This window comes from Trachurus japonicus, chromosome 20 (assembly GCF_045865225.1).
Source record: "Trachurus japonicus isolate A0001 chromosome 20, Traja_1.0".
Classification (NCBI taxonomy): Eukaryota; Metazoa; Chordata; class Actinopteri; order Carangiformes; family Carangidae; genus Trachurus; species Trachurus japonicus.
The window spans coordinates 18641871-18657321 of record NC_140926.1 but is presented as its reverse complement, the minus strand read 5'-3'; the positions used below and the strand labels follow the sequence as shown (position 1 = coordinate 18657321).

General features: G+C 43.4%; 2 protein-coding genes across 3 annotated transcripts in view; one reads left to right on the top strand and one right to left on the bottom strand.

Annotated features, from left to right (window-relative positions):
* The window catches only part of LOC146966810 (cadherin-6-like), a 59956-nt gene extending 46270 nt beyond the window's left edge, over positions 1-13686 (top strand). For both annotated transcript variants that reach the window (XM_085763431.1, XM_085763432.1), the window contains exons 7-12: positions 1118-1371; positions 5840-5976; positions 7115-7236; positions 8549-8666; positions 8958-9209; positions 10021-13686. In XM_085763431.1, coding sequence (XP_085619557.1) covers positions 1118-1371; positions 5840-5976; positions 7115-7236; positions 8549-8666; positions 8958-9209; positions 10021-10526 — 1389 coding nt within the window. In that variant the 3' untranslated portion in view covers positions 10527-13686. The remainder of the gene's footprint in view (positions 1-1117; positions 1372-5839; positions 5977-7114; positions 7237-8548; positions 8667-8957; positions 9210-10020) is intronic.
* drosha (drosha ribonuclease III) overlaps positions 13369-15451 on the bottom strand; it is a 97380-nt gene continuing 95297 nt past the window's right edge. Inside the window, exon 32 of the mRNA XM_085763430.1 lies at positions 13369-14897. Coding sequence (XP_085619556.1) covers positions 14767-14897 — 131 coding nt within the window. The 3' untranslated portion in view covers positions 13369-14766. The remainder of the gene's footprint in view (positions 14898-15451) is intronic.

Here is a 15451-nt window from a genome sequence, read left to right as displayed (position 1 = left end):
TAGAAATGTGGAAAACCTTGACACAAGTTACCAAATTAAAAACCGAACAATTCATATGTTTCCCTCATAGTGAAAGTCAGAGAGCAGCGCCCCCCAAGGTCAATGCCAAACAACAAGCAGCACACTCAATGGGAAAAAGAAAATACAACTTTTTATACTTAAGTAGATCTTAATCTGGCACAACATTTAATGAGTCCATCGCTGTCCACTGAGACCGCATGGCGCAAATTGGCTCAGTGCTTTTTGCGCAATCCTGTTAACGCACACATGGATGGAAACACAACAGGCTCAGCAGAGGTAATGAAACACTGCAAAATTGTGTCTGCGTGCAAGACTAATCTGCCATACTGATCTCTTCATTTAGCAAAAAGAAAAAAAAACACACCAAAATGAACAGATGTCACCCAGCGAACACGGAGAGACGACTTTGATTTATTGTTTCATAGAGTGTGGAAGGGATCAGGAAATCAGCTGAAAAACACAAACATCAAAGAAATTGATTGAAAATGTGGCAAGTGTTTGTCTGGGAAAAGAAAATGAAACTAAAACATGTATATACTCTCTCAAACTGCACCTGAATCATAAAGTTTATGCTAGTTTATGTCTCAACAGATTTCTAACCTTAGAATGACAGTTTTTTTCTTTGTTTTCCTTGTATTTTGTAAATGAACCCGACTGTGATCTTGTTAAACTCCACTGAAATGCCACATCAGTCACATTATTCAGGTTGTGCTGGCAGTTAGAGAGCAGCCTTACCATGGCCAGAGGAGCACAGGTCTGATGTGTGCAGCTGCTCATGTGTGTCCACCTTGAACACGACACTGAGCCCCGTCACTGGCGCTCATTAGGAGATGCTCTGGAAAAAGAAAAAAAAAAAAGATTGTCAATTTAATGAATAAAATCCCAATCTGACCTCAAGTTTAATGTGGCAGGATGCCACGAGCGGAGATTAGTTTTCCTGAAAATCAACAGCTGATCGTGCCGCCGCATACAAATGGATGTTTAAAAGTAAATATTAAAGGACAAAGGCTGTGATTAAAGTAAAGAAGGGAAACATGGCAGAAGAAAACAGTAAAGTTACAGTGTTAAACAGCTCTTCTCTTTCTGTTTTTGGTAGCCCATGGACTACGAGAGGAAGCGTCAGTACAGCCTCCGCGTTCAGGTGGAGAACGTCCACATCAACCCCCGCTTCTTCTCCATGGGCCCGTTCAGGGACGAGGCCACCATCAGGATCATCGTGGAGGACGTGGACGAGCCGCCGGTGTTCCAGCAAGCCAGCTACGATATGAAGGTCAGGGAGGACGCGGCCAGGAACACGATCATCGGCTCCGTCAGCGCCGCCGATCCCGACGACAAGAAAAGTCTCGTCAGGTACAGAATGCTTGTCTTTTTGACTTTACCCTAATAGCTTCACCAAAAACATGACGTAACACCACAAACCATCTAAAATGTTTAAAATTATGCAAAAGAAAAGTGTGGTGATTGAAGTTTTTGAGCTGTTTTCGTAGCTTTTGGTAGGCTATCTCTGAAGGAAATGACTAAGAGCTACCAAAAAACCAAGTCAGTGCTCTTTGAGTTTTAACAAAAGAGTTGTAATCTTGATGTACAGCGCTTGTGGAACTTAATACGTTCCATATTCATTTGATTCAGGAGCTCCTAGTAGGCCAAGTGAATTATTTAAACCTAAACTTTAAGGTGAAATATGGTTAAAAGCTCTGGAGGTAGTAAATGGACCATATGCATTATGGTGCATTATGAGGCCTTGGAAGAGAGAGACATCATTCTGTTAGACATAAAAAAAAATGCTACTAAATACTGAAATGTGACAAAAGTTCACTTACACAACTCAGTTCATGGGGATACAAAATTATGCAAGGACTCTGTTAAATGGGAGCCATGGCAGCGAGGTGTGAGGCTGTGCCGTCGACCCCGTCTCAAAGACTTTTTTCATTTTTATGATGCACTAAGGGAGCTGGCTCTCAAGGTTGAAGTTCCACCACTTTATTGCAGGTGTCAAATATGATATCATTCTCTTTTATCGCCCATCATCAAGGAGGTAGCTACCCCGTGGCATTTAGAGCCGCACGGCGGAGGAGGAAGAGCGCCGGGAAGCCTGAGGGCTGCCTGGCATGAGGAAGTCACGGAGACGGTTATCTTTATTAGCACGCATGGCCGGCCACCACACACGTGCACACTTTTAAGGCCTGGGTGCACACACACACACACACACACACACACACACACACACACACACACGTACATGTAAATTCCTCTGAACGTGCACACCCTTCAAGATCAAGGTTTAGCTGATGCATCAGGGCCATCGTGAGCTGTTTTACAGCTGATTAGTTAGTCAGCGTGGCTGTGATGGAAGTCAACCCCTGGTTTTTTTTTCGAGGTGGTGAAATTTGAAATTGTTGGATGAAAAGCTTTTGTTCTCCTTTCACACATTAACACATGTTATTTCTTTTCAAGTCACAAGCCGATCCCACAGTTCCTCCCGCTGTAGGCATGATGGGTCACGCTGTCTTAAAAAAGCTGCCAACTCTTTTATTAGAATTTTATTAGTCCTTTTTTCAATGGAGCCTTTTAATGCTGTGATACTCTAAATGCTGTTTCCAGTCTGCAGCTTACCAAGGGGCGAACCCAGGAAATAAACACTAAAAACCTTTTAATAGTTTGGCATGAAAAAGAGCATTTTTATAGACCGAATATTCATTGGGAATATCATTCATCCTCCAGTTTGAAAATGCAACCACGTACAAAGACTATGTTCATACACAAGTGCCCAATAAGCTTGGTTCTAATAACAGGAGAGAATTGGGCTAAATTTGAGGTTTATTTAACCCTGGTGGAAAGAGCTTAACCTCTGGATCCCTGCTGTAAATATTCAGATGCTTTCAATCAGAGGTTCAGCAGCGGACCATGTCAGAAGACCTTGAAATAAAAACTGGAATTTGAATGATAAATAGCAAATGATGAAGTTCAGCCGCTGATAGATCAAAAGTTCAAGGGAACGTACCACACGGAATTTTGAGGATTGTTTTGTACACTGAGTTTTTTGGTTATCAATGTTCCATGCTTTTCAATGGACTATATTGTGTATTGTGTGTAGTAAGGACCTTCTTGGGACTGAAATAATGAACACCTGCAAAAACTGGTTAAGCAGAGCTCATGTGATTGTAATAATATTGAATTAACACCGGCACCTTTGCCGTCAGGTGACATATTTTACAAATGTTTCATTTGAGGTGAGGTGATCCACAAGAAGATATATTTTTAGTTTGTGTAGTTCGGCATCTCCTCCATCAGGCTTGTACAGCGCTGGGAAAAAAAAAAAAAAAGGTCAGTGAACCAATCAGAAGAGAGGATCAGAGACTGTTTTCTGATTTCTGAGTGATTTCATTGAAATGTAGCAGATTTCAGGAAAAGAGTCAGAGAAACCAAATCTAGCATGGCCAGGTGGGCGGAGTCTGGGGCCTGAGAGCAATATCTGCTTTGTTGTGACATCACAAAGTTACAGGGGAAATTATGGAATTATCACTTTTTGAAGGCTCTTTTGTTTGACTTGCCCCTAAAATGTGATTTCTGTAATTTGCAGGCTCCTGAGGTTAAAATCCTTGTGGTTTTATGAGCCAACAGATGAAAAGAGTGATGGGATGTTTGATCCTTGGGGTATTTTGCCCAAAGCATGACACAGGCATGTCTTTAAGACACCTGGAAACTATTTTAATTTGTGGAAAAGGGGCAGAATATGTCTCCTTTAAGGCTCAGTTTCTAAACACAGGCTGTGTGTGTTAAATTTTGATACTTTGACAGTATTAATATAGAACCTGAACAGGATTTATCATAAAAAAAAAATACATGGAAACCTGCGTGTACTGTACATTATATCTGAGCTTGAAAAGAACTTTCCTCCAAGTTTAGCCCAGGTCAAACTATCTAAATACCTCTTCATGTGCGCATCCTGAAATAAACACTGAAGTCCCACAGAGTCCTGTTCTCTGAGCGTGTCTTCTGAAAATACTGTAGAGAGCCAGGCGGTCATGTAGCCTCTGTAAAGAGGAAAGAGGAAATATGTCCCAACACGCTGATCACTAACATTTCTGTAACCCTCCGTGTCCTTCTGCCTGGCCTCCCATCCAGCCAGCTGCCTGCCTGCTGAGAGCAGCACTTTGGATGCCCGGTCAGGACGAGGCGCGCTGTTATCTCTCAGTCATTAATCAGGGGAAAGGGTTAGAGCCCAGCCAGCTGAATTATTGGGAATATTAGAAAAGCAATTAGTAAAGCCCACGGCCGACGGAGATTTAACGAGGTTAGAGTTACTGTCGGTGCGGGCTAGGTGGTGGGGAGCGGGGGGGGGGAGAGGGGACGGGCGGGCGCAGCAGACGAGGAGGGAGTGTTTAGATAAAGACACTAAAATGGTTGATGCTGGAGAAGGAGCAGGGAGGGGCGGAGGCGGGGGTGGAGGGGGAGGGTGGATCTGCAGAGAGAGGACAGTAGCCATTGGTGCATTGAGAGCCCTGGTTCATAGTCGCCCCTTGGGGGTCTCCTTCCTCTTACGTGGACCCTCCTGATGCCTGCTACTCCATTAATCACACTGATGTATCACAGGAGTCTGGGAAGGAGAGAAAAACAACACGACTGGATAACCTGTTGGCTCCTGTGTGAGTGTGACTCTACCGCTTACATAAATCTGTCATCACCACATGAAAAGACCGTTGGTGTCAGAAAAGAAGACCGTATATACCATAAAAGGGACAGTTCACCCAAACCACTTGCAGAGAGTTTCAGCTTTGCGTTGCCCTTCTTATTCATTCTTGTCACTCATTCTAATGCGGAAAGGTTGTTCAAACCTTTATATCTTGAAAGGTCGTCACAGTCGGCTGCAGTATTTTGCATGTGACGAATACGCCTAAGCAGAAATGGAAAAGGCAGCATAATCCATTTTGATCAGACACTGATCTAACTCGGTTGCATCGCTGGCTCAGCTCTGGCGCAGAGCATTTCAATTCCATGTGAAATTCAGTGGGAGACAATGGGCTGTGTTTAAAAAATCAATGAGCCAAAGCAGCTGAGAGAGTGTGTGAAGGAGAGACAGCAGCGTCCAGGTCCAGGCATCGGTTTGGGTTCCAGGTGTGGGCAGGACGCCACACTTCACACTGGATCAGGATTGAATCTTTGAACGCGGTGGAGATGTAAAAAAAAAAAAACTGAAAAGAAACAATGTCCTGATAAGTCTGGGTCATCGATAGAAAACCTAGGCTACTGCCTTAAAGGATAATACGTTTTTCATATGACAACATTTTTTTCATGTTTTAAACCTTTATTGCACTTGTAAGAAATCAACCTGACACTATTAGCTTAAAAGGTAAGTGAGAAAATGTGTTTCTCTGTGATTTGTGTAACTGAACCCTCAACACAATAGTCTAAATGTTTACACACTCTTCATGAACTCCTGTGGTTCGGCTCAGCTGCAGGTGCAAAACCAATTTTATTCTTTTCCTCAAAGCCGGTCTTCATTGTGAGGGCAAACCGCCGCCTGAATACAGCGCCGGATTGATAATAAAGTATAGCCTTTTCTTAACGCATTCTGGAGTAGTATGAGTAACAAAGAGAGGAAATAATGGCAGAGTGCGTCCATGTTGAGTTGTGTTGAGTATCCTGCCTGCTGAAACCCACACGGCGCCAACTTAACCAAGTAAATGTGAGCGTTTCCTCTCAGGTTCACACCTGAGGAAGTCTGTAAATGCGACTTCACCCCGGGAACACAGCACACTTCCCACCACCAAGCCTCGGTGCACAAGTTTAGTGAGTCTGTGTGTGTTCTTGTGTGCAGGTACTCTATTGATCGGCACATGGACATGGACAGAGTGTTCAACATCCATGCAGGCAACGGGTCAGTGTTCATCCTCAGGGAGCTGGACAGAGAAGAGAACGCCTGGCACAACATCTCCGTCTTCGCCACAGAGTTCAGTAAGTGCAGCAGGACGGGAGGCAGACGATTCCGCTCACCCACCTCCGAGTACTCTGCCAGCCTTAATTGGATTTTTTGGAAAAGATGCTAACCTCTGAATGTTGTGTGGCCATGTGAAAAAGTGTGGTGGCTTGTGGAGCACTAAAGGCAAGACACTTCCAGTTCAGCCAGTTTTGGCTGGGAGCTGATGTTTGTTCCTTCAGAACATTCACACTCTCGAAAAGCGTCAGCGGCTTCTTATTTATTTTTAACCCAAGAAAGAACCAGACCTCTTTAAACCTAAGAAGCTTGTATTAGAAACTTGCATTGAATCCAAATTTCCCCTCTTTTGAAACCATATTTTTATAACTCCAACAAACTTTTTTTTTTGTTAGAAAAAAAGAGAAAATACCAAGGCACTCATCTTGAATAAAAAATATAAAATGCCTTTATTGTATTAAGGGCCAAACACAGTAACAAAAAAAGACGCTTTGACGCATTTCGGCTGAGAGCCTTCGTCACTTTTTTCAAACTTTTTTGTTTGACAACTTCCCCGTTTCTATATTTAAAGGACTAATTCCATCTGTAGAACCGTGGTCAGACCACCGTCACCACTTGGCTAGTCTGAGTTACCCAATTTATCATAAATGTCATGTTCAGTGTAAAGCTCCAATCAACACTTCCTACAGTGAGTTGACACCTTAAACTCTATCCAGGGCACAGATTCTCACTTTTTTATGTCTTTTGGCTGTTACTGTTAAACATTAGCAGGAAACAAGTGACTGGAAAAAACAAAATTAAGCAAAATTAATGAGTTAGAAATAAATAAAAAATGTTGTTGATTTGCTGTGGTAGTACCTACACATCTTATTACCTGTCTCTTATTTGCTCACGCTGCTTCATTAGTAATCAAGATGTGCCATTCAAAAAAATGAATTATGACTTTGTGTTGAAACCAATTAAAACCTATACAGTTTCTCTTTTGGGCTGATTTATTTGCTGTACTAATCTATATATAGTGATTTCAACATTTTCTTTCTTCATGTCACATTTCATTTATTTACTTTCAGACACAGCACACAATGTACGCTACAATTCTGCCAGGTGAGGAAATAATTATTGGTCTAACCTCAGTGTGTCTACCTTTGTGTCGCCTAGACAACCCGCAACAGATCAGCCGCGTGCCTGTATACATCAGAGTGCTGGACGTCAACGACAACGCTCCAACATTTGCCACCAATTACGAGACGTTTGTGTGCGAGAATGCAAAGGCTAATCAGGTTGGTATGATAACACAAAGTGGTAGTCATGGTTTCATGTTCTTTTTCTTTTTTTTTTTTTTGTTTCCTGCAGCTCAGCATGTAATTAGCAATCCTCTGAGAGAATTTGTACATCTGTCACGTGTTTAAAGCTACAGTAGTAAATGCCTAATACATCTGGGGGCTTGTTTTGCATAAGCTCAAACCTCAGGTGGAGAAATACAGTTTGCACAAGTCCACGTACGCCTAAGATTAAAGCAGCCAAGAGCACATCCGCTGTCAAAGAGATGTCAAGAGGTTCAAAAGGAAGCTGCCGGATTAGAGACTATTTACCGTACAACACTCGAACGCAACATCACTGTCTCCTTCAGTTGTTCTCCTGCTGTGGCTGAAAAACCCCAAAATGCGGCGACAAGACGAGACATGAACCCGTGACACAGAGCCGTCAGCTTCGGTGTCGTTTGTAAATTCTGCCGCACACACTTTGTGTTCACACTTCAGTGTGACGCTGTCTTAGAGTTTATTGGCGCTCGCAGGAAGTGCGGTGACCCCCGAGGCTCGGCTGATTTGTCAAGATTGAATTCCGGAGTATTCAAAGAAAAGAAAAGAGGAAAAAAGTCTATTCACAATCGACAGCGTTATCTTGTAGATGCTGGACCTCGGCTGTGCTGCTGGAAGATCATTCAGACATTGTTACAGCAGTTTAGCAGTAAATTAGGCTTCAATTCAGAAACATAAAAAAAATCATTATCCATCATTTCAAAATAACATATAATTGGATTATAACTAGGCCTACAATAATATATCTTCAGTTATCTGATTATACTTTTTATTAATACTCTGCAACCATCAGATGAATACAGTTGGATAAATGGAAAGAAGATGGAACACACTGATCTTTATAAACAGATGTTTTGTGTCTTTGTTCACAGCCTCAATACATATTTGTTAGCACAATCAATGAGGCCGTTAGCTCGCTAAAACATCTGTCTTCGCTTTAACCTGGATTAACATATTAGAGTTACAGTAAATGCTAAAGTAATCAATCGTGTTTGATAATTACATGGGTCAGTTATTGTGAGACAACATGAATTTATCAACTGTGTAAATGTGCCACGATTGATTGATTCACAGTTTTTCATCAATCGTTGCATCACCTCGACTTGTCTGGTATTTGATTCACTGGTTTCAACCATAAGCAGCCTCATTGGATTTTATTCACACATGTAATGATTTAGTATGAAGTGATAGAATTCCCACTCTTGTTCTTCCCTCAGTGTGGCTCCTGCAGAAGGTTTATGTATTACGTACCTGTCTTGTTTTCTTATCTCAGAGGATACAAACCGTGAGCGCCACAGATCCCGACGATCCCATCGGAGGACAAAGCTTCTTCTTCAGCCTCGCACAAGAGGCTGCTGGGAAGGCTAACTTCTCCGTCCGTGATAACAAAGGTAATAAACTCTCCACTCACGTTTCCAGCTCATCAGATTAACTTCCACCTTCCATATTATGCTCCCACAAGGCTCTTACAGTGGATCCGGATTCGCTGTTGCGTTTAACCACGTCCACCGTTGTACACTGCATGTTGTGATTTATTGATATTCTGGAGTTCTTCATCCCACACAGCACTAAAAGCACATTCACAGACCAAATGAAATTTCTAGTCGGAGTTCATTGAAATATTTATTCAGGTTTATCGATCGCCCTCCGCCGCCGGTAACCAGATATCCGACTGTTTTCAGACAACACGGCCTGGATCCTCACGCGCAGGAACAGCTACAACAGCCTGCAGAAGAGCGTCTACCACGTGCCCGTGGTCATCTCCGACAACGACCTGCCCAAGCAGAGCAGCACCAACACGCTGACCATCAGGGTGTGCACCTGCGACCGCGAGGGCAACATGAAGCTGTGCAACGCCGAGGCGCTGACGGCGAGGGCGGGACTCAGCACGGGAGCCCTGGTGGCCATCCTGCTTTGTGTCATCATTCTGCTCAGTGAGTAATGGCTGCAAGAAAACCACCCACAATGCACCTGCATGTCTTTTTTTTCCCCAAACATGTGTTTTTTGATTTTTTTTTTTTCTTAATTGCCAAATAAAATGAGAATTCTGACAGCTTCAGAGCTTCTCACCGCGGCAAAGCACCTCTCACAGGTGTTAGAGAGACAGGTTTCACTCCTTAATTAGACTCATCACTTTCTTTAGGTGGAAAATCTAAACATATTGGTTTGAACAGCTCCCCACACTGAGCTTTGCTGTGTCTTCAATCAGCAGTGTCGCTACGCTACTGTACCTGAGGGAATATCATCATTACATGTTCTTCTAGGTGCTTTTGTTGAATGTTGAATGTGCTTTTTCACTTGAATCGATATATAATTATAATAGGACACTCCATAAATAAAGACAGGGCTTGGTCAAATGTTTTACAAACCAAGCTTCAGGGTAATGGTTTCAATTGCACATTTTCAATTTTGCAGCTTGATTTGAAACTAAAGATCCTTCATTTGCTTTGAAAAACACCTTAATGGTACTCAAGGTGTGTGTTCTTAAACTGCATCCCTTTGTGCTCTCGAGCAGCCGTGGCCTCGAAAAAAAGAAAAATACATAATGCATCCTGGTGGTAGCTGAGCCTGTTCTACAAAGTCAGACAAAGTCCCTGAACATCAGTGAACATCAACAATTCCCCCTGGACACTCACTTGGCCGTCAGAGCGAGAAGAAGGAGCGAAGAAACAACAAAAAAAAAAGTCACCAAACTCTTGATATTTGTTCTCTTTATTTATTTTTTTTGTCTTGTTCTTGCTGTAGTGATCGTGGTGCTGTTTGCTGCCCTGAGGAGACAGAGGAAGAAGGAGCCTCTGATCATCTCCAAAGAGGATGTCAGAGACAACGTTGTCAGCTACAACGATGAAGGGGGTGGAGAGGAGGACACTCAGGCCTTTGATATCGGCACGCTGCGCAACCCAGAGGCCATCGAGGAGAGCAAGCAGCGGCGGGACATCGTCCCCGAGACCTTCTACCCTCCGGCCGCCCGGCGACCCGTCCTGCCCCCGACGCGGGACAACAACGGGGACGTGAGGGACTTCATCAACCAGAGGCTCCAGGACAACGACAGCGACCCGACGGCGCCGCCTTACGACTCCCTGGCCACCTACGCGTACGAGGGGAACGGCTCGGTGGCCGAGTCCCTCAGCTCGCTGGAGTCGGCCACCACCGAGGGCGACCAGGACTACAACTACCTGAGCGAGTGGGGGCCGCGGTTTAAGAAACTGGCCGACATGTACGGGGGCGACGACAGCGACAGGGATTCCTAACGAGAACCTGGCACACAGGACGGGGCAGAAGAGGAAGAAACGCGACGTGGGAAAACACATGTTTGAAAACTCGTGACGCGCGTGTTTTGTTTGTGTGTGTGTGGCGGGGGGAAAAAAATGGCGCAGGGACCGAGAAAGGAGCGCTAGCTGTCAGTCCAGGTGCTCTTTCACCGCCATTGATCACCATTCAGTTGTCCCTCGGGTGACCAGACGTAGGCTTTGTGTGTCCAGTCAGTGTTAGTTGCGTTTTTCTTTTGCGAGGGCACAGTAAAAAGAGACCTTGTGTCGAGACTGTTTTTTTTGTTTGTTCTTTTGTGTGTGTATATGGGGTGTACATGAGGCCCAAATATATCTATACCGATATTTTTTTTGTTTGTTTTTCCAAAGCTGCCTGTGATGATGGACACGTTCAACAAGCAGTTTTGTAAACCAACAGATATGCCTATTGTATTTTTCAGTGTTTCTGGGACTAAAAAAAACATGCTGCATATTGTGAGTTCTATCTTAGCTTGTGTACGTACGGTAATATGATACAATACGCTGTACAGTTGTTTTGTTTTTCTAGGGATTTCTATTGTCCAGACGATCCCCATCCAACCCCCACTCCCGACCTCCTCCTCCTCCGTTTACCGACGGCCTCCTGCCGTTGGCCGCTGATCTACAGCCGTGCTCGAGCCACAAGAAGATTTTTCTATGGTCACTGCTGACTCTGGAACTTGAACTCTGGACAGAGACCGGATGGAAGGAGGGTGAAACATCAGAGAAAGTCTGTGTTTGTTGTGGCATCTGGCTGCTGACAAGTGGCTAATGTTCTTTAAAGCTTACCTGTGGTAAAGGACTGTGGGATTTAAAGGGGGGTGGGGGTGGGGGTGGGGTTGGGCACAAGAAACACTTGCAAACATGTCATTTTTTTGCAGTATCTGATTTTCATCTCCACACAGCTTTTTTTTTTTTTTTGCATTTGCTGTGCGGTGAGCTGAAATACCAAATATTTCCTTACTGAGCTGAATGTCGTCAGAACCATTTTCTCTGTGCAGCCGACTGCTTGAAAAATGAAGTACACATATACAATAGTGTTATTTTTTATGCTACGCTGATAAAAAAAAGTCACCGATCTAATATGTGGCAGGCTCAGTTAAGGGGAAAATACTGGTCTTGTTGGACTTTTCTCGCCCGTCTCCTCTCGCAAAGCTAAAACGTTTCACTTTGTGCAGCGTGATGGCGCTTCACTGACTGCTGAGCCTGAAACCACAACATCAAATTAGATTAGATGGAACGTCTCATGGACAGTTACTGTTAAAATTCATTGTGCGATTTTATTTTCTCCCCTTAAATGGTTTGTTTTACCACTTCAGATTACAGAGGAGGACCAGGGCCGCACCGAGTGGGAGCACTGATATTGTTGGGAATCATAGAAACAGCCTGTGTGTGTTTAAGCATCTGTAAACTTTCATACCTTCATGTGACAAAGAATCAAAGTCCATGATGTGAATCAGAGGAGCTGCCTTAGATTATGAAGAAAAAAAAAAGGCCAACAGACTAAAGGTCGGATTCTTCTCGCGATGAAAAGAATTCATCTAAACGACCATTTCAGTATCAAAAAATAAACCCAAAATAAAAATGTTTCTCTTCCTTTCAAGATAAAATCTTCACTCGTGTGATCAGGACTTCACGTCCTAGAAACGGCTCCGTCCTGCACAGTTGAATGTATCATACTGCAACACACAGCATGAATTGAAATGTGCCAACAAGCGAAGAACACCAGTATTTTCCTTTCCAGATAATCCTGCTCTGACTGTACTCTGCTCCCTGCCCTTCATTACATGTACTGTACGTAGTGTCGAACATGAAGCCGGTCCGAGTGTTGGGGGCTTTACTCGGCTGATTTCCTGTGGGACGAACAGCCTTTTCCATAAAGATGCTTATCAAGGGGCACCTGACCTTTGGAGTTCCGCGGAATAAGGTCCTTAAACCCAGAGGTGTGTCCTCTGCTCCGAGAGAAGGTCAAAACATTATTCTGCAGTCAGGACACACTGCACAGTTTAGTTTTAACTGTGATTTAGAAGAAGAAAAAAAAACAGAAAAAGATCCTTAGTTAGCAATATAGTCAAATTACTGTTGTGTTAAGAGCTAAAACTATGAATAAACAGCTTTGGAATAAAGTGGGCTGGTTGAACTGGGAGGGCAGAATGATATCAGTGAGGGGAAAAAAAACAGTCCAGATGAAACAAGCTCTGCCCTCACTTCAGCTAAAAGGCCAACCCGTGAAGAGGCTGACATTTATCAGACGTTTGAAACAGTAATAACAAAACACAACGGCATAATTGCCAAAGTGCTACTTTTTTCTTCCTGTCCTCTGAATCAGGCCTGACTTCACACACGCTGCTGTGCATTCAACAATCTGGTTGCTAAACTATTCTTTACGCTCCGTTATATTATAATACACATGCCTTTTGTTCATGAGCTCGTTGCAGGAACTTCCCCCCCCATTTGTAGAAGTGGCCGTTCTCAGACTGTGTGATTAAGCATTTAAAGGGTTTGAAAACCTGTCACTCTAAGAGAAAAAAACAACAAAAAAAACTGCTTTTCTGCCTCCAGGTGCGACGCGAGGCCTCGAATGGAAATCAACATGACAGCAGCACTCATCGAAAAGTGTTTTTACTTCATCCCTCACTCTTCTCTCCGTCTCCGTACGAGATGTCAGCGTATTGCCGTTTACGAGGACCTGCTTGTGTTTTCTTACCCGCGGAGACAATAATTGCCTCCGAGCGGCAGCGGTGCCGCGCTCGGCTAAGATAACAGTAAAACGTTGCACGCCGTAACGGGCGCATCTCCGGGTTCCTTTGTTTTGTTTTTTTCTTTTTCTTTTTTAAAGTTGAGGCAACTAGATGGTGACGCTGATGTCTTCTTTCTCCAGATACAATAGATCTGTGGTTGTTGATGTGTAGACACGGTTGGCCCCGGGGCCTCACCTCTACTACGCTATATTATGTTGGTGACAATGTGATTGAGCAGTCGAGTTTTGTCAATGTAGAAACAATTTGAGAGGTTGTGGTAGTGTAAGGGGCCCGATGTCATTGGCCATCCATCAATCTGCTTTGTAAAACGTGATATTTTGTACTGAATATTTATATGACACAATTAAATATCTTTAAAATCATCCCTCTCTGTTTTATTTGCGAGGTACGCTCACAAAAAATAACACTGGGTGCTTTATCATTTGACAGGTTTCCAGCAGCTTTAAAATGCACATTTCTTCTGGTTATGGAGGGAAATATTTTTTACTTATCTGAAGGATGTGATTGCAGCCACAGGCTCACAGGCAAGTAATTTACCACCGTCCTAGGTATGTATATAATATCTACAATAACTCACAGAATAAAAAGACTCACCTCGACGTCTGATAGTTATTAATATGACGGTGGCTGTTAAATAGCTGGATCCAGAGGCTACTGAGCTGAGGAAATTGTTAATTAGACAATCTATAATTAAGATCTGTTTGACAGCCAATCAGATTTGGAGAAAGGTTAAAAAAAAGAGAGAAGGGGGAATGGAAAAAAAAAATCACATTTTGATTATTAGAGGATGAGTGGCAGATATGAGACAAATGTGGCTGAATATAATCGACTCAACCTTCTTTCTCTTGGAGCAGCACTGGGAGGTTTACAATCAAGGCAAAGAGCCTGGTTTTTGACCAATCACAACAGAATGTGAAACTTTATTTACAATATTTTGATAGTTTATTTAACATTTCATAGTCCTTTTAAAAATGCACTTTTTCTTTTTTTTTTTGGCATGTGTCAGTAACAGTGAACCTGCTGTAGTGTCAGTCATCAGTCATCAGCTCAATACTTAGTCAACAAGTATCACACATATATGTTAACACAAGTATCACACATATATGTTAACACAAGGCCACCTCTGACAGGGCTACAGGACTAAACAAAATATGTTTCTTCACTTCTAAGTCTGGCTGTTTTAATCCTGCTTTTACTTTGAAAAGAGGTATTTCACTCCAACACGTCATGTTTGGAGTCACATACCATGAAACCCTCACCTGTGTCCCACTAAAGTTTACGTGGAACTTTTAGGAACAGTTGCTCATCCCCTCTAAACTACACACCTCCATGATCACCTTGTGGCTGGCGCCTCCGCGTTACCGACTCCTGCGCCAGCGGTTGCCTCAGTTGTAGACTCGCGTCCTGATTGGCTCCCCTCCTCCCCCCAAAAACGGGCACTGTCACTTCCTACATTCCTCCACCTCGTCGGTCTCCTTCTCCTGCCGCTCCCGCTCTCGTCTCATCTCCTTCAGCTCCTGTCTGTATTTCCGCTCGATGAAGCGCTTCTGATGAGCCATCTGTGGGAAGTTATCTGGTACAGGGAGAGGCAGAGCGGGAAACAGAGGTTGACCAAGGAGAACAGATAAAGAGAGAGTCACAGAGGCAGGGGTGTGAGGAGACAAGGTCAGCTTCCAACCAGGCCATGGCGGCAATTTTCAGGCTCAAATCGTGCCGACGATAGTTTACATAGCAAGTAAGTGTCATGCTGTCACTTTGGTCAAATGAGGGGAAGCGTTGCAGGCGGTATTGTGGTTAAATTGCCCTCGTGTTGTTATTTCATTAATAATGATGAAGAAACAAGAAATTAGACAGGCCTTGTTTGGTTTCAGCACAGTGACTCTGAGATCTGATAACGTGATTGCAAGTGAACATTTCTAAATGAGATCTCTAATAAGATGTTGTAGTGTGACGGCATTAAAAAAACACACACACACACACAACAAAACCAGATACAAGATGATTGGATGCTAACATACAGTTAGTAGACAAACTAACAAAAGAGCTTGTTTCCTCCGCAGCCGGAGCAAAGACGATCTTTAAATTGGTTTAATATTCTCATGTTAATTGTCTGGTTGCCAGTCGTCT